At 44.5% G+C, this 22,568-nt stretch overlaps 1 protein-coding gene across 1 annotated transcript in view; it reads right to left on the reverse strand.

Annotated features, from left to right (window-relative positions):
* Positions 1–8,748: 8,748 nt before the first annotated feature.
* LOC113067483 (glutamate receptor ionotropic, NMDA 2B-like) overlaps positions 8,749–22,568 on the reverse strand; it is a 40,634-nt gene continuing 26,814 nt past the window's right edge. Inside the window, exons 10-19 of the mRNA XM_026239901.1 lie at positions 21,330–21,444; positions 21,012–21,220; positions 20,191–20,362; positions 15,721–15,874; positions 15,518–15,643; positions 14,665–14,894; positions 14,398–14,558; positions 13,467–13,654; positions 12,536–12,774; positions 8,749–11,058 (exon numbers count right to left, since the gene is read on the reverse strand). Coding sequence (XP_026095686.1) covers positions 9,073–11,058; positions 12,536–12,774; positions 13,467–13,654; positions 14,398–14,558; positions 14,665–14,894; positions 15,518–15,643; positions 15,721–15,874; positions 20,191–20,362; positions 21,012–21,220; positions 21,330–21,444 — 3,580 coding nt within the window. The 3' untranslated portion in view covers positions 8,749–9,072. The remainder of the gene's footprint in view (positions 11,059–12,535; positions 12,775–13,466; positions 13,655–14,397; positions 14,559–14,664; positions 14,895–15,517; positions 15,644–15,720; positions 15,875–20,190; positions 20,363–21,011; positions 21,221–21,329; positions 21,445–22,568) is intronic.

Consider the following 22,568-nt stretch of genomic DNA (forward strand, 5'->3'; position numbering starts at 1 on the left):
TAATTTCATAAATGTATAATGCAGTACTGTTAATGAATACAAATGAGACTAAATGTGGTTTACAAAATAAAAACTAAAATGTCTCTTCATATTTGCTGACAAAGACGAGATGGAATGATATGTTATAATGTTATTTTGTCTTGTTTAGTGGCGTTCTTATTATTTTTCAGTATTTCTGTTTCCTGTATCTCACTTCAGGGCTCACCGCATTGTTTAGAAGATGACAACAAACAAAGCTAAGTCTGACACAGAGAGAGGGAACATGTTTGTTTGGTGAAATACATTTTGTAAATTCAAATCAGAGCATCTTCTGTGTCTGGAATGGATGTATTCTTGAGTCTTTAAGGTAATACTAATATAATAAAATGTATTTTGGTTAACATGTTGGTTAACAGAATAACTTTCCCAGGTTGTTGCTCACGAAGATGCCTCTGTAGTTGTTAGGATCAAATTTATCTCAGATTTAAAGATTGGTGTGATCAAGCCTTGATTCCAGATGTCAGGGAAGTGACCTACACTTAGAATCACATTGAATAGTTTTAGATTGGCCAGTTGAAATCTACTGCTTGTGTGTTTTATCATTTCAGTTGATATCCCATCAGGTGCTGGTTGTGTTGTTTTTCTGATTTTTCAAATATGTAATTTATATCTTTGACAGCAAGACACACACACTCTCTCTCTCTCTCTCTCTCTCTTTCTCTCTCACACACACACACACACACACACACACACTCTCTCTCTCTCACACACACACACACACACACACACACACACACACAGTGTGAATCATGGGTAAAGTGCTGGTGTTCAGTGCAGTTCTCTGATTGTCCTGACGAGGTCAGTGTAGTACAGCTCTCGCACTCGTTAGTTGCTATGGCAACCACTCACTCCAGGCCTCCATCAGCATCCTCATTCACTCATTTACATCGGGAGATGCATTACTGCACGCACTGAGTGAACACTCGGCTCAATATCCATGAACTCAAACATGTTTATTATGTAACGCTGCTGCAGTCGGCAGGTTTCTACAGGTTTTAGAATCATAGACTGCATTAATGGACAGAAGCCATGGCCTAATGGTTAGAGATCCGGACTCTTAATCCAAAGGTTGTAAGTTTGAGCCTTGGGGGGTCAATACCACGACTGAGGTGCCCTTGAGCAAGACACTGAACCCCAACTGCTCCTCTGGCGCCCACTGCTCGGGGTGTGTGTTCACAGTGTGTGTGTGTGTGTGTGTGTGTTCACTGCTCCGGGTGTGTGTTCACTGTGTGTGTGTGTGTGTTCACTGTGTGTGTGTGTGTGTTCACTGCTCCGGGTGTGTGTTCACTGTGTGCGTGTGTGTGTGTTCACTGCTCTGGGTGTGTGTTCAGAGTGTGTGTGTGTTCACTGCTCGGGGTGTGTGTTCACTGTGTGTGTGTGTGTGTTCACTGCTCGGGGTGTGTGTTCACTGTGTGCGTGTGTGTGTGTGTGTGTGTTCACTGTTTGTGTGTGTGTTCACTCACTGCTCGGGGTGTGTGTTCACAGTATGTGTGTGTGTGTTCACTGCTCGGGGTGTGTGTTCACTGTGTGTGTGTGTGTGTGTGTGTGTTCACTGCTCGGGGTGTGTGTTCACTGTGTGCGTGTGTGTGTGTTCACTGTTTGTGTGTGTGTTCACTCACTGCTCGGGGTGTGTGTTCACAGTATGTGTGTGTGTGTTCACTGCTCGGGGTGTGTGTTCACAGTGTGTGTGTTCACTGCTCCGGGTGTGTGTTCACAGTGTGTGTGTTCACAGTGTGTGTGTGTGTGTGTGTGTGTGTGTGTGTGTTCACTGTTCCGGGTTGTGTTCACAGTGTGTGTGTGTGTTCACTGCTCTGGGTGTGTGTTCAGAGTGTGTGTGTGTTCACTGTTCCGGGTGTATGTTCACTGTGTGTGTGTGTGTGTTCACTGCTCCGGGTGTGTGCTCACTGTGTGTGTGTGTGTGTGTGTGTGTTCACTGCTCCGGGTGTGTGTTCACAGTGTGTGTGTGTGTGTGTGTGTGTGTGTGTGTGTGTGTGTGTGTGTGTTCACTGTGTGTGTGTGTTCACTGTTCCGGGTGTGTGTTCACAGTGTGAGTGTGTGTGTGTGTGTTCACTGTGTGTGTGTGTTCACTGCTCCGGGTGTGTGTTCACAGTGTGTGTGTGTGTGTTCACTGTTCCGGGTGTGTGTTCACAGTGTGAGTGTGTGTGTGTGTTCACTGCTCCGGGTGTGTGTTCACAGTGTGTGTGTGTGTTCACTGTTCCGGGTGTGTGTTCACGGTGTGTGTTCACTGCTTAAGCTGTGTGTTCACGGTGTGTGAGTGTTCCCTGCTCCGGGTGTGTGTTCACGGTGTGTTCACTGCTCTGGGTGTGTGTTCACAGTATGTGGTTTTATTAACAAAGTTTGGGAGGAGCACGATCAGATAATCATCCAATTTGGCACAGGTGCATCTGGTTTAGCTAATCATCTTAACTAGCACACAAGCGTATATATATCCAGTCTTCCTACCTCCTGTCCCACGACAGTTTTTCGGCATGGATGGTTTGTCAGCATTCGGTTCGCTCTGTCTGTCATCCTGTCACAGACCCAATCTTCATTCCAACGAAGAGATCTGTACCGGGGATTTTTCAGATCTACTGCCTTTTGCCAGCCCCATAATCACTCCTACCCTGCCAAACACGGCCGCTGAGCACCAACAAGTGTCATCGCGTCAGCTGCTCTTCTCGCCAAGCCACACGCTGTGGCCAAAAGCCCTGAGCTCGCCTCACTGGGCCCTCTTCGAGTGCTGGATCGCAGCAGGCATTTACCAGCCTGGGCCGCACCCCAATTCTCACCGCAGCAAGCCTCTCTCGCTTCCCGCCATGGGTCAATCTTTCACTGCGGCTTTTCCGGCCGTGGCGCAGTTCGATGCTGCCTCCACTAGCGGCGAAGACCGTGCGTTGTAGTGATGTGTCATTTGTGAACGAATCATTCAGTCCATGTAGCCCTGATCAGTATAAAAAAAAAATTCAGCATTTTAAATCATGTTGTTTACTTGATTAATCGAATTGCATCAGACGGGGCTCCCCTCCTGGTGCAGCAGACCCATCGGCTCCCTTCGGTCGCAGGGTGATTCTTCAGTCTGTCGTTCTGAGTAGGATGCATGCTCAGCGGTGGACAGGGGATCTCCATCCTCGTGCATCAAACCACGCCTCTTATTCAGTCGAAAGGGGGACTCTCCCCTTCAGGTGCAGCAGAGCCACAGCTCCCCTTGGACGCAGCAAGAGTCCCTCCATCAGTCGCATTTTTCTGCTTGTTCAGAATCTCCCTTCAGCAGGAAAGTAGCCCCCTTTGGTTGCTGTGAGAGCCCTTCATCCGATGCTTCAAATCATGCCTCATATCCAGTCGCTTCCGGTGCAGCAGAGCCGCAGCTCCCTTCGGATGCAGTGAGAGTCCCTCCATCAGTCGCCTCTTCTTGCCTACTCTGCATCAGACGGGGCTCCCCTACCAGTGCAGCAGACCCATGGCTCCCTTCAGTCGCAGGGTGAACGCCACGTCTGAGTTATGTTGCATGCTCAATGGCAAACAGGGATCTCCCTCCTGGTGGAATAGAGCTGCTGGCTCCCTTCGGTCACAGTGAGAGCCCTCCATCAGATGCATCAAACCATGCCTCACATCGCAAGGGGGACTCGCCTTTCTGTTGCAGCAGAGCCACAGCTCCCTGAGGACGCAGCAAGAGTCCCTCCAACAGTCGTATTCCAGTTAGCGTCAATCAGGGCTCTCCCCTCCGGGGCAGCACTCCCGATGCAGCAGAGTTGTGGACCCCCTCCGAGGCGTAAAACCGTGCCTCACATCAACCGTTCTGGTGCAGCAGAGCCGCAGCTCCCTTCGGATGCAGCGGGAGTCCCTCCATCAGTTGCGTCTCTTTGCCTTCTCAGCATCGGACTAGGGCTCCTCCTTCGGTGCAGCAGACCCACGGCTCCCTTTGGTCGCAGTGTGAACCTCCTATCTGAGTCATGTTGCATGTTCAACGGTGGCTAGGGATCTCCTTCCCGATGGGGTACAGCCGCTGGCTCCCTTCGGTTGCATTAGGAGCCCTTCATCCGACGCGCCAAACCATGGCTCGAATCTTCTTGCCTATTCTGCATCTGATGGGGCTCTCCCTTCTGGTGCAGCAGACCCACGGCTCCCTTCGGTCACAATGTGAACCCCCAGTCCGAGTTATGTCGCATACTCGATGGCGGCCAGGTATCTCCCTCCCGATGGGGTACAGCAGGTGGCTCCCTTCGGTCGCAGTGAGAGCCCTCCTTCAGATGCACCAACCCGCGCCTCATACTCAGCCGCAAGAGGGACTCTCCCTTCCGGTGCAGCAGAGCCGCAACTCCCTTCGGAGGCTGCAAGAGACCTTTATTTTTTGATATCCGGCATCGTGCTCCTCTCATAAGCGGCTCGGAGGGCTCGCCGGTAAGACGTTGTGAGCCGCAGCTCTCGTCGAACACTGTTCGGGCTCTCCCGGTCGCTCTGCGTTATTCTTCTCAACACGCATATTTTGGAGGGCAACTAATGAAATGAAATGTGGTTTTATTAACAAAGTTCGGGAGGAGCACGGTCAGATAATCATCCAATTTGGCACAGGTGCATCTCGTTTAGCTAATCATCTTAAATAGCACACAAGCATATATATATCCAGTCTTCCTACCTCCTGTCCCACGAAGTTTTTCGGCATCCCTCCTCCACCCCAACTCCTCACTTCTAATCTATTTTTCCCAAATTAGGGATAGGGGGAGTTATTTGGGTTCGGGCTATGCTCCGGGCCCGGACCCTCCCCCAAGACAGCACGCCAAAATATGCCTACTATTCGCCTTCAGATTAGATGTAAGGGTGAATTCGTGAAGTGTGTGTGTTCACTATGTGTGTGTGTGTGTTCACTGTGTGTGTGTGTGTTCACGGTGTGTGTGTGTGTGTTTGTGTGTGTTCACTGCTCCAGGTGTGTGTATACTGCTCCGGATGTGTGTTCACGGTGTGTGTGTGTGTGTGTGTGTTAACTGCTCCGGGTGTGTGTTCACTGTATGTGTGTGTATACTGCTCCGGATGTGTGTTCACGGTGTGTGTGTGTGTGTGTGTGTGTGTGTTCACTGCTCCGGGTGTGTGTTCACTGTGTGTGTGTGTGTGTTCACTGCTCCGGGTGTGTGTTCACTGTGTGTGTGTGTGTGCTAACTGCTCTGGGTGTGTGTTCACTGCTCCGGGTGTGTGTGCTTTGCTCCGGGTGTGTGTTCAATGTGTGTGTGCGTGTGTGTTCACTGCTCAGGGTGTGTGTTCACGGCGTGTGTATGTGTGTTCATTGTGTGTGTGTGCGCACTGCTCCGGGTCTGTGTTCACTCTGTATGTGTGTGTGTACTGCTTCGGGTGTGTGTTCACGGTGTGTGTATGTTCACTTCTTCGGTTGTGTGTTCACTGTGTTTGTGTGCACTGCTCCAGGTGTGGGTTCACTGTGTGTGTGTGTGTGTGTGTGTCCAGGTGTGTGTTCACCTTGTGTGTGTGTGTTCACTGCTCCGGGTGTGTGTGTCCACCGTTTGTGTGTGTGTTTACCGTGTGTGTGTATTCACTGCTCCGTGTGTATTTACTGTGTGTGTGTGCGTGTGCACTGCTCCGGGTGTGTGTTCACTGTGTGTGTGTTCACTGTGTGTGTGTGTGTTCACTGCTCCGGGTGTGTGTTCACCGTTTGTGTGTGTGTTCACTGCTCCGGGTGTGTGTTCACTGCTCCGGGTGTACGTTCACTGTGTGTGTGGGTGTGTTCACTGCTCCGGGTGTATGTTCACTGTGTATGTGTGTTCACTGTGTTTGGTAATTTTTTGTGTTATTAGCATGTGATGTGCTGCGGTGGTAATTTTGTATGTTATTTTTGTGTTCAACGCTGCTGTGGTAATTTTGTGTGTTATTAGCATGCGTGGCACTGCAGTTTAATTCCTCAGGAAAGTTTGCTGGCGTGAGTCAGTGTAGTGGGCAGAGCTTCAGATCTTCTTACCCCCCACCCCTTGCGCACCGCTATGTTGCTAGGCAACTGTTAATAAGAGTGAGCTGCAGCTTCACAAAGGATTGTGGGACTGTGGGGGTGTTGAGAGGTTCATTAAACGGCAGCAGCACAGTCAACAAGAATGAAGATTCTCGCTCCCTCTCTCTCTGCTTTTATATTGTTTGGAAGTCCTTCCCTGTCCCTCCCTCCACTGCCTGTCTCTTTTTCTCTGTGTCTATCAATATTTCATATGCCTCTTTCTCCTACGTGAGTGGGGAATGAATACGAGGAAAGACAATGTATGAGGAATAATAGATAACAGTCGAGCTGAGCGCTTCATTTGTAGTTTAGCATCTCACTGTACGACAGAAAACGCTAATGCTAAAAACATATTGCACTGTTCACACTGTCATTACTCCATACTGCATACTAGACAAAAACTGCTGCATTCAGTCAGCTGCGAGCCATTACTGATGAGGCACTTTAGCAGCTTTCTGCTCTTTGTTAATGCTTAAATTTACAATCATTTGTCTTGAATTTGCATATTAGAATGAAGCTGAAAATGGTAACATTTCATCATGGGATATCACGTATCGTTTGTACACTACACATGCTTAACTTATTCCATGCATATAGAAAATCTAGTGCAGCAGATAATGTGACAGCGTAGTACAGTACATAGAGAGTACAGTACATAGGGGACGACACACACTAGAGCGCAGAGTGAGATGAGCAGCAGACGGACTCAATAGTTTATTTTAATTAGCTTTATTCAGCATTTGAAAGAATTCTGATCCATCATCATAATCATCATCAAAACACTCGCTCACTATTAAAGTCTCATAGAGGTTTGTGTTCATATTGTCATACAAAAGGAGGAATTCTCTCATTATAATATACACAATCTGTACAGGTTTTCACTTGAGAATCATTTCAGAGATGTAAATGACGTAAAAATTTCAGTAACATATCAAAGTGGATGTAGTTCTTATTCCATAGTGAAACAATTCACTCATTCAGCCCGCATTCTCTTGCACTGCAGTTACCATGGGAACAGCATTGTAACACCATGGCAGTGCCATAGCAACAAGAGTATTTAACACAGAAGTCAGAGTCTCGCACACGCACACGCACACCTGACAAGCGACAAATTCATCGATCATGTGGAGAAAACAACAGATGGAGTTTGTACCGTATTAATGTGAATAACAGGGTGCTCCTTACCTGTAGAATAGTTTAAACCAGCTATACTTACCTTAGAATAATGAGAATATAGTAGTCAACGGAACGTTAAAAGTTGCTTATATATTGCAAATGCACTAGAAAAATTATAACTACAGCTATGCGTAATAGGCGTATTCCTCTATGAGCATAAGAAAATGTGATTTTCAAGCATATAGAGCTCAAGCTACTGTATAAGCAGGGAACTCTCTCTCTCTCTCTGTGTGTGTGTGTGTGTGTGTGTGTGTGTGAGTTTTAATCTAAACTATTTATGTTTTTAGGCAAACTCAAACATAGATTACTGCGCTATAGCAGGAACGCCGCTGGCTTCAACATATGAGAAGAAAACACCCTAAAATGCTTTGATATAATAATAATATTAGTAATGCTCTAAAAAGAAAAAGTTTAAAGACGTGGTTAGAGTTACTCTAACTGTAGAAACAATACAAGAGGAGATGAAAGGTTATTTTGTGGCAGACCTAAAGTGAGGACTGGACCTAACGATAGCACTACAGCTCTAGCAGCTTACTAATCAGCTTTACAATGTCAGAAAAATCCTTAGGAAGGGTTCAAAGCCCTGCGTCAGACCATTAAACACACTCTGTGACGGATGCTGGCGATCTGTGTGTGTGTGTGTGTGTTTGTTTACTTGTTAACTGATTGTTAGCTAAATTTGACAAAATCACCTTCTGTAAACATCCTGAAAGGTAAAAATAAATAAATAACAAAAATGCTTTTTCCCCCCCTACGTGTTATGGTTTGGGTGAGATTATAGCAATTATGCCCTCATTTACATAGCAACCCAAATGTGTGTGTGTGTGTGTGTGTGTGTGAGAACCTAGAAACTTTCTCCAGCAGACGACCAGATATCTAAACACAACTGAAGGAAAACTTAGCAAGTAGTAATCAGTACACTATTCGAGTAAACTAATGTCCACGACAGCACTGCTCAGCTCTGTTACATTGCAAAGGTAAATCCGAATAAAGGTAAATCCTTAAAATGAAGCCGCTTAGGAGGCAGTAAACTATCATAATTAAGTAATAAACATGGATTTAAAAAGCAAACTATCGCTTAAAATATCACTTATCATGAGTTATAATGCTTTTGCTAAATTTTGCATATTTTATGTTTTTGTTATTTTGTTCTGTTTTTATCGTTATTTTGGTTATAGTTTAAAAAGCTATATTAAAGGTAGACCTTGTCGGCTTATATAAAGAGAAATGTATTTACAACCAAAGAGAGGCATTGATACTGTCATATCATCTCTCTTGTTTCTCACCTTCTGAGCGAGAGTCACATGAGTTTTACCGAAGGCGTATTAGCACAATTTCTTGTTGGATATGAAATATCACGGCAGTAGAGACTTGAATACAAATGATGGCATAAAACAGAGGCTTGTGCACTTTCACAAATGCACGCATGTTTCATGGCAGTAAACAGCACAGAAGAAGGCTGTTGCCATGGATGTGTTAGGCTTATGCGGAGACTGGATTGATCGTCACATTAAAAAATCCCTAATGCTCAGCAAAGGCCTCAGGAAAAAACAGACAAATGAAACCCAATTTCAACAATAGATTACCAGTCAGCAGTGTCTTCACAACTTCTCTGAGTCAAAGTTATTACCCTGTTTAAAAAAAAAAAAATCAATGCGCATTTATTATGCTTTCATGATTGTATCTTCACAAAAGACAAGGGTACAGGACTGGGCTGTTCTGTTGGCCATCTGACTCGGCAGATGGATATGCTCTCGTTCTTCTCACCAGCTCGTGGAGATGAACCCAACGGTGCAAACGTCAACTTCACAGGAAATGACATTTTCAGTTCTTTCGAGTTCTGTGTGTCCTGCTAAAATCTGGACTGGTTCTCACACATCAGACTCTATGCTAGAGAGCTTCTCGTACACGTGTCCGTTGCTGCCGGTGAACGGTCGAGGCGGACCGAGGCTGAGCTTGCTGGTGTGGTGGTTCCCCATGCACAGCTCTGCAGGGAAGCCCATGGGGCTGAGCAAATCCCCGTGCTGCGACTGCTGCTTGGTAACATAGTAGGACTTGGCACCGTGCAGCAGACACTGGTCATCTCCGAATGTAGGGATGAAGGGGTTGTGGTCGGTTCGATCGGGATAGAGGGATTTAGATAAAGCATGAACAGGCCCCTCCAGGAGTCCTCTGTCTCTCAGATCCCTCTCTCCCACCGAGCGCCGATGCGGTGCATTCTGCAACCCAAACGGCGATCCTGCGCCCCTCACGGCGGCTCCGTAGAACAGCGGGTCTTGCTCCGTGCCTTGCTCGGGATGCTCGAATATGTGTGCGAAGGAGGCATCCATGCAGCGCTCCCGCTCCTTGAGGCTGACGCTGCGTGGCGGTGGTACTGCACATAATGCAGGCGGCACACCCATCCCACTAAACTCTTCTCTCTGCAGGTCTACGAATGCATCGTAGGAGTGTTGCCGGCGTAGCGGCTTCCCGCTGAAGGCCCTGCGGCGCTGCGCTGGCGTCTGGCCTTTACTGCCTCCCAGTTGCTCCATCAGGTGGTTACTGTCCTCGCTGATATCGTACAGGTTTCCAGACTTCTTGCAGGCTTCACATCGCATGCAAGTGGCAGAACTGGGACGGCTGCTTCCAACTCTTCCTGCGGCTCCCGATGCCACGCAGCCACTTCCTACATGCAGAACTCCAGCTCCGTGCTTGCTGCCTGCGCTGCTGGCCCGACAGCTGCGACATTCCCGGTCGCTGCTCTCCGGTTTCTTGGGTTTGCTCTTCAGGAAGTCGTCTACAGACACCAAACTGGTGCAGTTGCCTCCTCCTCCTCCACCGCTGGGGCCATCGGTAAGATCCACATGCTCCCACTGAGGGATGCCATCCTTGGGTCGGAACTGATCCAGGTAGAAATCCCTCAGGCTTTCCTTGTCTTGTAGCAGATATGAGGTCGAGCTCACACCTCGTTTGCGCTCGGACGGAGGCGACGCCGAGCGGTGCCCGTGGTGGTGGTGGTGATGCTGGCGGCGGCGGTAACCCAACTCGATCTCGTCGAGTTCCCTACGGGACTTTGCTGATGCTGGACGCTTCTTCAAGCTGTCTCTATACTGCTTGCGTTTCTTTGCGTTTCCCTCTAAATTGCCATAGGTGACGGTATGAGTGGAAATGTCAGACACATCAGAGCGGATGTTTCCGTCCTCTGCACCACCGCAGAACCGGTCTTGCCCTGCGATGTAGCCCGAACTGGAAGCTCCACCTTTAAAGGAGAACTTTCCGTACAGGTCAGCCAGTCCCTGCTTCAGTCCTGGCCCAGACGTAGGAGTCTGGCTCTGAAGCAGGTCAAATTTGCTCATGTTCCTGTGCGTTAGTGCAGAACGTGGCTGTGTGGTAAAGATGGGGCCTACGCCACCTCCAAGGCTGTCACAGTCAAACATGCCGCCCTCCAGAGAACTGCTGGAGCCCAGGCTGTGGGGCCGGTTGGGGCCCGTTAGCCCCAGCGTGGAGCCCCCGTGGTGGTGCAGGTAGGGGTCCTGGTACAGGTTACTGTCCTTCAGGTGCAGGTTGCCGAAGGTGCGCTCCACCTCACTGATGTAGTCACTGAACATGTTGTCATCAGGCAGGTATGGGGCCTTGCAGTCTGAGTGTCCGGCCAGACTTCTGCGGTGCTCGCTGATGTCATACACAGAGGACTCTCGGCGGATGAAGTCCAGTGCACTGTGTGGGGAGCCGTTGACCCCGGAGAGGGATGCCATGTTCTTGGCGGTGCGCAGCAGACGCAGGATATTCGAATGTGTGTTGTTCATGGTAGCCGAGGGTGAATTGAGTGCTGAACTCTTATCTTCGATTTCTACTCCATGAATGCAGCTGTACATCTCCTGAGAGAGGGAAAGAGAGACATTTCAGTGTTCAGACAGCTTCTTGAAACTGTATTTTGCACTACTCTGAAGTTTTTGAACAGTAAGATTTTTAATGTTTTTTAAAGAAGTCTCTTCTGCTCAGCAAGCCGGCATTTATTTGACCCAAAGTACAGTAAAAACAGTAATATTGTGAAATAAACATATAAACAAATAAATATTTCTGATTATTGTTATTATTATTATTATCATTATCATTGTTTCCACCTTAGTTTTGGCCGTGGAAGCATGTGCCGGGCCTCTGAGGCACTTCATTTAGAGAATCGTTTGCCCTTTCTTCAGTTTTCATTTATTTAGACAAGTAAACGACCAACAAAAAACGCACTAAAATTAAGATACAAGTTATATCAAACCAAATTTGTTCCAAGGAAAAGAATTCTACAAACAAAACATATGAAGTGGTCAAAAAATTATGTCTGACCCACTTCCCTTCTTCCGGCGTTCTGCCATTCAGTTTTCCGCCCCTTATGACGTTTACAATTTCTTAATTAGTAAATTGAACTAAAACCACAAACCAGTAATATTTAAACAAATAATATAAAGAAAATACACTTTCTTAAATGGCTTCAACAATCATCATCATCATCATTTAAGCAGTTGACTACATTTATTCAGGATTATTTGTTGAATAGAAATATCCTAAGATAAGCATTTATCTGAAATAAAAAAAGCTTTTTTAGTCAGTATAATTTTGTATATATACATGTACATTATGTATGTATATATATATATATATATATATATATATATATATATATATATATATATATATATATTTTTTTTTTTTTTTTGGAAGGGAAAGAAATTATATAAATTAATACTTTTTTTTAGTAAGGATGCTTTAAATTGATCAAAAGTGATAATATTTATAAAGTTACAGAAGATTTATATTTCAGATAAATTATGTTCTTCTGACATTTCTAGTCAAACAAATTTAAAAATTATTTTAACATAACAATAATAATAATAATAGTATTAATAATACATATTCTTTGAGCAGCAAATCAGAATATTGAAATGATTTCTGAAGGATCAAGTGACTGGAGTAATGATGCTAAAATCAGCTTTGAAATCACAAGAATAAATTGCATTCTATATCACAATATTTCTATAATAATTTAGAAATAAAAATGGTGCAAATAAATGATTCATTTAGCCTTCATGTGAACAAGAAATGTGAAATCAGCATTAAATAAACAAGACTCTCAGACTCATCTTATTTATAATTACCGGAATATAATTACCAAAATGTATAATTTATAAATTTGAAACTGCAAATTGATTGAAATACCGGAAATGTGTTTAAAAATCATATCACCGTTAGTGAAAATGACTGTATTGTGATATACAGTATATTGAAACTGAATTATTGTCCAGCCCTACTGCGACGCTGTGTTTTTCAGAGGTGTGGCAGTGTGTGGTTTGAGGACAGGATTACCCTGCTGATGGTGAAGGTGAGCCCTGGTTTCCCATTACACACGCCCATGAAGCAGAAGCGCAGGTGCCAGTAGAAGACATGTTCAGCGATGAAGGTGATGAGCGACAGAGCCATGGCAGCACCCAGCATGTAGAACACACCCGCCATATTGTCCACGTCCAGCTGACTGCTCATCACCTCATTCTTCTCGTGGTGGCAGATCCCGGTGAGCCAGAGAGCCTCGAACTCCTCCATATCACCTGACACACACACACACACACACACACACACATGTTATAAAGGGTGATGCAATGCTCCTACACACTGGTCCATTATAACAATGAGTTTGGTTCACTGAAGACTTATCAAAACAAGGCAGAAACTCACCATCAAGAACGATGGAAAACATGAGGGCTATGCTGAAAATTCAGCTTGGAAATCACAGGAATACATTACATTTTGAAATATATTCAAATAGAAAGGAGTTTTTTTATTCGCAACATTACTGCTTTTGGATCAAGTACATGAAGGCTTGGTGAGCAGAAGAGACTTGTTTAAAAAACATTACACATTTACTGTTGGAAAACTTTTGACTGTAGTGTAAAGAGAGGACAATAGCATCCGGGAACATAGGAATTACTCCCCGGGAACAGAGGACATAAAAGAGGACTTAAAAAATATACAGAATCGAGTGCAAGAAGCAAAAGCATATGAAAATAAAACCAAAATGTTCAATTTCCAAAAATGCAACAACAGTCAGCCAATCAGGTAAGTAAAGATGCTTTCAGGAGATGAGCTCCTTGGGTCACAGAAGAATACTTCCCAAGACTGCAAACATCATAATTTCATCTCTTTTATAGGGTGCAGCATTAACTGAAGTGTTGCTGGATTATTATGACTAGAGAACAAGCTGGCAGTTTATCTGATGTGGATGACTCTACATGAGCAGTACCGTCTCCAAAGAGCTGCAGGATGGCGAGGTCCACCTGTCTTTTCCAGCCTGAGTCTTTCTGGATAGCGATGCCATAGCCGGTGGAAGCAAACACTTTTCCGGAGCCAATGGTGACCAGCTTACAGCCCTCATCCCGGCCCGCCATGTAGTTCAGCACCGCCGCGTCGTAAATGAAGGCATCCAGCTTCCTGCCATTCAAGACACCACACACATTCAGAACATGCACAGATAATGTTTTCATGGAAACACTGCATAGTGGCCATTTTTACTTCTTTTACAACATGATAAATCAGTGTGAGTGTGCAAGGGCTAATTTTGATCTTCACACAAAATTATACTTTAGTCAAATTTGAGGCTTTTACAAAAAATGTGTTCATAAAGCCCTCGAAAAGTGATCCCAATGCTCCAGATAGTAATGAAACATCTAAAATTATCTTTATTTGTACTCTTTCTGTGAGGAGTTCCTTTTCTCCACTTACTTCTCGACAGCATAGCAACACCCTAGCAAGCACTCGCAGGAACCCTGGCAACCATATAGCAACACCTTAGCAACCACTCAGAGTTCAAGTCGATTCAATCGAACTAAACAAGACGCGTGTGAATACACCCTTGGCAATATTTCTTAGCCATATGAACTCATTTACATGTAGTCATTTAGCAGATGCTTTTATCCAAAGGGACTTACAAATGAAGACAATGGAAGCAATCAAAACTAACAAAAGAGCAATGAAACACAAGTGCTATAACATGTCTGAGTTAGCTTAACACAGTACACATAGCATGTTTTTTTAAACTAATCATTAAGTTAGGAGTTAGACGAGGGAAATCTCTTAATTAATAGTGAATATATGTTCTAAACTGTTACCACTGTCATTGATGACTGGTCGAGAACCATGTCAGAGAAGCGTCTCAGGTGGTTTCCCACACTCACCCGGTCTTCAGGCTGTACAGCGCTTCATCCACGTTGCGCTGGTGGAATTTGACCATGTAGGAGTGCATCTCTCTGTAGTTATTGCGGATGTTTCTCTCGGTGCTGCCGTTGGGCACGGTCCCGAAGCGAAACGGCGGGGAGAAGTCATTGGGTCTCTGAAACTGAAGACAGACAAAAGGCACAATGGTGAGCAGACAGACAGACTGACCAGAAAACTGAATATCCACTCTACCTGAAGAAGTACAAGTGTATCTTCTATTAGAGCACCTTTTTATCGCTGAGGCCTGACACCTGGTCCACATACTCTTCCTGGATCATAAATGCGGCCAGGTTAGCAGTATAGCTGGCCAAGAAAATCACAGCAAAGAAGGCCCAGACGGACACCATGATCTTGCTGGTGGTTCCTCTGGGGTTCTGCACTGGCACAGAGTTATTGAAGACCAAACCCCAGAGCAGCCAGATGGCCTTTCCGACGGTGAATGATGGACCTCCGGCCTCTGAGAGCACAGAAACACAACACAAGTGACTCCACCACTCTCGCTTAACACCTGAGAGAAGTGAAGGTGTCCATCCTGACAAAGGAGCAGTTTAGTAGCTGGAAATCTGGAGATTCAGGTACAACACAACACTCAATATAACTCACTATATACACTTCCTGTATACTCTAGAATATTCTGGTTCAGTTAAGTTAAACTGATACCAACATAGCAAGGATGTTTTTATAGTGCTTCCCAAAATATGCTGCTCCACAAGAATCCTCTCACAATGTTTGGGAACACAACCTTCAAAGTCAAAGCAACCAGTTTCACCAGATTTGTAATGACAATCACGTATAAACCTGTAGCCAACAGGTTCTGTGCCAAAACAAAAAACTATTGTTTTAAATACTCTTTTAAATAGAAACTGAAGCCTTTAAAACTTCATTTAAATTCCAGTTCCAGCTGTTTATATGTTCAGCCCTGATGGAAATGCTGTGTGACATGAGCCATGAGCAAAACTACAGAAGAACTGCATGACATTAAAGTTTGGAAATTACGATCAATAATGGATAACTCCCAGGAAATAGCAGCAGTATTAGTCATGCAGATGAGCTCATGTGTGCGGAAGTGTTGTTCTGTACCTCTGCCGTCAATGAGACGGCGATTGTAGCCCACGGGACTGAAGTATTCGAAGATGAATACGGCAATGGCACAAACCAGCAGCAGCATTACGAACATCATGATCCAGACGTCTGCACTGAACGGCTCTGTGGACGGAGAACAGACACATGTTAACAGATACAGACAGCACAAAGGAAGAGAGGGAAAGAGGAGAGAGTCTTACCGAGGAACGCAGACGGAGACACGGTTCCATTGCTCCGAGACACCATGACACTGATGCCCGTCTCTATGAAGGGCACGGAGAAATCAATGACCTCTGACCTCTCCTCATTGATGGTCAGCGAGCCAACAGCCATGTGAGCGTTCTTCAGCACCACCTGCAGACAGACAGACAGGTGAGATAGAGACAGACAGACAGACAGACAGACAGACAGACAGGTGAGAGACAGACAAACAGGTGAGATAGAGACAGACAGAGAGACAGACAGGTTAGATAGAGACAGACAGACAGGTGAGATAGAGACAGACAGAGAGACAGGTGTGATATAGACAGACAAACAGGTGAGATAGAGACAAAGAGACAGAGGTTAGATAGAGACAGACAGACAGGTGAGATAGAGACAGACAGAGAGACAGGTGAGAGACAGACAAACAGGTGAGATAGACAGAAAGACAGACAGGTGAGATAGAGACAAACAGACAGGTGAGATATAGACAGACAAACAGGTGAGATAGAGACAGAAAGACAGAGAGGTGAGATATAGACAGACAAACAGGTGTGAGAAAGACAGAAAGACAGACAGGTGAGATAGAGACAGACAGGTGAGATAGACAGAAAGACAGACAGGTGAGATAGAGACAGAAAGACAGACAGGTGAGATAGACAGAAAGACAGACAGGTGAGATAGACAGAAAGACAGACAGGTGAGATAGAGACAAACAGACAGGTGAGATATAGACAGACAAACAGGTGAGATAGAGACAGAAAGACAGACAGGTTAGAGACAGACAGACAGGTGAGATAGACAGAAAGACAGACAGGTGAGATAGAGACAAACAGACAGACAGGTGTGATATAGACAGACAAACAGGTGAGATAGAGACAAAGAGACAGAGGTTAGATAGAGACAGACAGACAGGTGAGATAGAGACAGACAGAGAGACAGGTGAGAGACAGACAAACAGGTGAGATAGACAGAAAGACAGACAGGTGAGATAGAGACAAACAGACAGGTGAGATATAGACAGACAAACAGGTGAGATAGAGACAGAAAGACAGACAGGTTAGAGACAGACAGACAGGTGAGATAGACAGAAAGACAGACAGGTGAGATAGAGACAAACAGACAGACAGGTGTGATATAGACAGACAAACAGGTGAGATAGAGACAAAGAGACAGAGGTTAGATAGAGACAGACAGACAGGTGAGATAGAGACAGACAGAGAGACAGGTGAGAGACAGACAAACAGGTGAGATAGACAGAAAGACAGACAGGTGAGATAGAGACAAACAGACAGGTGAGATATAGACAGACAAACAGGTGAGATAGAGACAGAAAGACAGACAGGCGAGATAGAGACAGACAGACAGGTGAGAGACAATCAGACAGGTGAGATAGACAGAAAGACAGACAGGTGAGATAGAGACAAACAGACAGGCAGGTGAGATATAGACAGACAAACAGGTGAGATAGAGACAAAGAGACAGACAGGTTAGATAGAGACAGACAGACAGGTGAGATAGAGACAGACAGAGAGACAGGTGAGAGACAGACAGAGAGACAGGTGAGAGACAGGTGAGAGACAGACAAACAGGTGAGATAGAGACAGACAGAGAGACAGGTGAGAGACAGACAGAGAGACAGGTGAGAGACAGACAAACAGGTGAGATAGAGACAGAAAGACAGACAGGCGAGATAGAGACAATCAGACAGGTGAGATAGACAGAAAGACAGACAGGTGAGATAGAGACAAACAGACAGACAGGTGAGATAGAGACAAACAGACAGACAGGTGAGATATAGACAGACAAACAGGTGAGATAGAGACAGACAAACAGGTGAGATAGAGACAAAGAGACAGACAGGTGAGGTAGAGACAGACAGACAGGTGAGATATAGGCAGACAGAGAGACAGGTGAGATAGAGACAGACAGAGAGACAGGTGAGAGACAGAAAGAGAGACAGGTGAGAGACAGACAAACAGGTGAGATAGAGACAGACAGAGAGACAGGTGAGAGACAGACAGAGAGACAGGTGAGAGACAGACAAACAGGTGAGATAGAGACAGACAGAGAGACAGACAGGTTAGATAGAGACAGACAGACAGGTGATATAGAGACAGACAGAGAGACAGGTGAGAGACAGTCAAACAGGTGAGATAGAGATAGAAAGACAGACAGGTGAGATAGAGACAGAAAGACAGACGGGTGAGATAGAGACAGACAGGTGAGATAGACAGAAAGACAGACAGGTGAGATAGAGACAAACAGACAGACAGGTGAGATAGAGACAGAAAGACAGACAGGTGAGATAGAGACAGACAGGTGAGATTGACAGAAAGACAGACAGGTGAGATAGAGACAGACAGACAGGTGAGATATAGACAGACAGAGAGACAGGTGAGATAGAGACAGAAAGACAGTTAAATAGTTGAGATAGAGACAGAAAGACAGACAGGTGAGATAGAGATAGACAGGCAGACAGGTGAGAGACAGACAGACAGGTGATATAGACAGAAAGACAGACAGGTGAGATAGAGACAAAGAGACAGACAGGTTAGATAGAGACAGACAGACAGGTCAGATGGAGACAGACAGAGAGACAGGTGAGTTAGAGACACAGACAGGTCAGATAGAGACAGACAGAGAGACAGGTGAGATAGAGACAGAAAGACAGACAAACAGGTGAAATAGAGACAGACAGAGAGACAGACAGTTGAGATAGAGACAGACAGACATGTGAAAGACAGACAAACAGGTAAGATAGAGATAGACAGACAGACAGACAGACAGATAGGTGAGATAGAGACAGACAAACGGGTAAGATAGAGACAGACAGACAGACAGGTGAGATAGAGACAGACAAACAGGTAAGATAGAGACAGACAGACAGACAGGTGAGATAGAGACAGACAAACAGGTAAGATAGAGACAGACAGAGAGAGACAGGTGAGAGACAGACAGACAGGTGAGAGACAGACAAACAGGTGAGATAGAGACAGACAGACAGGTGAGATAGAGACAGACAGAAAGACAGACAGGTGAGATAGAGACAGAAAGACAGACAAACAGGTGAAATAGAGACAGACAGAGAGACAGGTGAGATAGAGACAGACAGACATGTGAAAGACAGACAAACAGGTAAGATAGAGATAGACAGACAGACAGACAGGTGAGATAGAGACAGACAAACGGGTAAGATAGAGACAGACAGACAGACAGACAGACAGACAGACAGGTGAGATAGAGACAGACAAACAGGTAAGATAGAGACAGACAGAGAGACAGGTGAGAGACAGACAGTCAGGTGAGAGACAGACAAACAGGTGAGATAGAGACAGACAGACAGACAGACAGTTGAGATAGAGACAGACAGAAAGACAGACAGGTGAGATAGAGACAGACATGTGAGAGACAGACAAACAGGTGAGATAGAGACAGACAGACAGACAGGTGAGATAGAGACAGACAGAAAGACAGGTGAGATAGAGACAGACAGATGAGATAGAGACAGACAGGTGAGATAGAGACAGACAGACAGACAGACAGACAGGTGAGATAGAGACAGACAGACAGATGAGATAGAGACAGACAGGTGAGATAGAGACAGACAGACAGGTGAGATAGAGACAGACAGACAGACAGACAGACAGACAGACAGGTGAGATAGAGACAGCCAGACAGGTGAGAGAAAGACAGGGGAGACAGAGACTGACAGGTGAGATAGAGACAGACAGACAGGTGAGAGACAGACTGACAGAAAGACAGACAGGTGAAAGACAGACAAGTGAGATAGAGACAGACAGACAGACAGACAGGTGAAAGACAGACAAGTGAGATAGAGACAGACAGACAGACAGACATGTGAGAGACAGACAGAAAGACAGACAGGTGAGATAGAGACAGACAGACAGACAGACAGACAGGTGAGATAGAGACAGACAGACAGACAGACATGTGAGAGACAGACAGAAAGACAGACAGGTGAGATAGAGACAGACAGACAGGTGAGAGACAGACAGGTTAGCTTAATTCCCAGCATTCATAGCTGCATTGTGTTGACTTGAGGACAGATATGGTGTTTTGAACAGCAGATATGAGATGAGAGATTCTAGATCAACAACAGACAGAAAGTGGGTTATCACACTGTCTCTCTCTCTCTCTGTCTGTCTCTCGCTCTCTGTTGGTAAATTTAGCTCTAAATACCTGAACTTCACTTCACACGACTTAACTGGGGCATGGCAGTGTGTGTGTGTCTTATAATAGGATGGCAATGAGAGAAACGTAGACTGAAACCATGAGCATTTTTAGCATAAAGACACACCGAGCTGTCTAAATGAGGACACTGCACACTCCATAAAGACTTTGATTGTTTTTATAGACAGCTAATTATAAACACTATCTCCTAACACGAACACACACAAACCCTCGCAGCACAGATTATAGTTCCTGACTTCATTTATAAGCCATACCTCTCCCACCATCCCATTCCACGTGCCGTTGATCTTCTTGCCGTGTTTGCCATTGGTGACCAGATAAAGGTCATAGGTGAACTTCACAGACTTGGCAATCTTCTTCAGGATGTCGATACAGAAGCCTTTACAGCAGCGCTTGATGTAGATGCCAGAATCCCCCGTCTTATTCCTGACAGAGACAGAGACACATGAGGGATCTAATAGATTTCTGTAGTAACCCTCTGCTCATATTCACTCATCTTAGACCAAACAACCCCGCCCTGAAAAACCAAAAGTTTGGAAATTTTGAAAATCGCTACTTCATCAGAATGGCTTTTGAGCAGAATGGATATTGCTCAAATAAATAAATAAATACAAATGAATAAAATACGAAAAAAAAAAAAGATGATTTTGTGGGTACAATCTACAAATCAGTCAAAATACAGAAAACAAATACACAGCAATGAAGGGGTGACAAAACTTAAGCAATTACGTCTGAAAACAGTAACTGAGGAATGCACAGCACTGAATATAAATGGATTTTAAACACTTTTGCTCTATTTTTAACGTGCATACTGCAATAATTGATATATATATATATATATATATATATATATATATATATATATATATATATATATATATATATATATATATATATATATGCATATTATAGCTTTATTTGACATTTTATACAGAAAAGTGTAACTCCCAAATGGACAACACCGGAGGGATAATGCATCAGCTGTCTGTGATCAGATTAGTGAAAACACAGAAGAAGGTCATCTGAATGTGTTTCAGCAGAGAATGAGTGTGTGTGTGTGTGTGTGTGTGTTTACAGTGTTTTGAGCTGCTTGCGGCAGGGAACCGTGTTCCTCATGCAGGTGCCGCTGAGTGGATCCACGTCCTCCACCATCACGAACGGAGCCTCCTCCAGCGTCACGATGGACAGATGATCGTCCTCTCGGCTCTCCGTCCCAGAGTAGAGCTCGAACCGTGGCCACACGTGAAACTTCATCGACAGAGAGCCATTCTCCCACTTACCCACCTGCACACACACACACACACACACACTAATGTTACTCACTTGATGGAGATCATACACGGCAGTACTCCATTACACCGAGCTCGTCCGCTGCTCATTCACACGCTCTTACTCTGTCCCACTGTCTGTCCTTGTTCAGCAGGATGATCACCAGTTTGGGGTGCATCTGATAGCCGTCCTCACTGAAGGAGAGATTCCGGCCCTCGAACGTCACGTTCATCAGATACCTGAGAAACACACCACACACACACACACACACGGGCAAAACACTGCTGCTCAATAACACCCATAGATAAATAAAACCATCAAGAACTCATTTATTTTATCAAAATAAATAATAATAACAACAATGATTATAAAACCATAATAAAGCTTATAAAATATAATGGTAATAATAAGAAAACTAATAAAAAGTTTGCTTTTGAGATGTGTTTTGATATTTTGAATGTAGTGTTTTATTTTGCAAGTGAGGCATTTTGCATGTGTGCAATTCTTGGATTTGTGTGTAATGTTTTGAAAATCTAAGCAGTTGAAAGACAATTTAATAAGACAAATAATACTAATATTGAATGAAAAATAAAATATTATTAAGAAGAAAAAAGAAGAAATATAAAAACTGTAATGAGTGTGTGTGTGTGTTAATGACAACAGAAGAATGAAGAAACAGGATTAATTTAAAAACAGAAAGGAAAATAAAGTAATAACAAAGATAATGTACTATTTAATAATGCACTAGTAAATAGAACAATTAATGAGGACAAATATAAAGAACAATAAAGAGAAAACAAGAAAACATAATAATACTGAAACATGACAAACAGTAAGAAAGAAGTAAAACACAGAAATGGCTGAAAGCGTCAGTGATCGCGGTCATCTTTGAGTACTTATTGATGCTTTTATGGTTTCATCTATTGTGTTGTTATGACAACCACAACCACTGCAGCTTCCAAACTCCTCCCCTGTGTTACCATGGAAACCATCGCCATGAGAGAGAGAGAGAGAGAACAAGCTGCTCTACATCACATCTCTGAACACATCTGAGAAACACAAAACCCAATCCAAATACTTTGGGAAATCAGTTTGCAAGGTGACAAATGGATAATATACATTCACAAGTCCTTATATTTGTAATATTCAACACTCAAGGATAGACAAAACATCTTCGTTTCCATATTTCCATTCTCCCTATAACACCTGAAACGGAGCCAAATTTAGCAAGTTTTTTTCTTTCTTTGTTAAGCTTCCAAATACTAGGATAATAAACTTGCAGTGATAGTCAAGTTAATGGATAATAGTTCAGCAGTTTGGAGAGATAGCTGGTATCCAAATACAGATCAAAAGCACAGTGTTT

The sequence above is a fragment of the Carassius auratus genome, linkage group LG28B, assembly GCF_003368295.1.
Source record: "Carassius auratus strain Wakin linkage group LG28B, ASM336829v1, whole genome shotgun sequence".
Classification (NCBI taxonomy): Eukaryota; Metazoa; Chordata; class Actinopteri; order Cypriniformes; family Cyprinidae; genus Carassius; species Carassius auratus.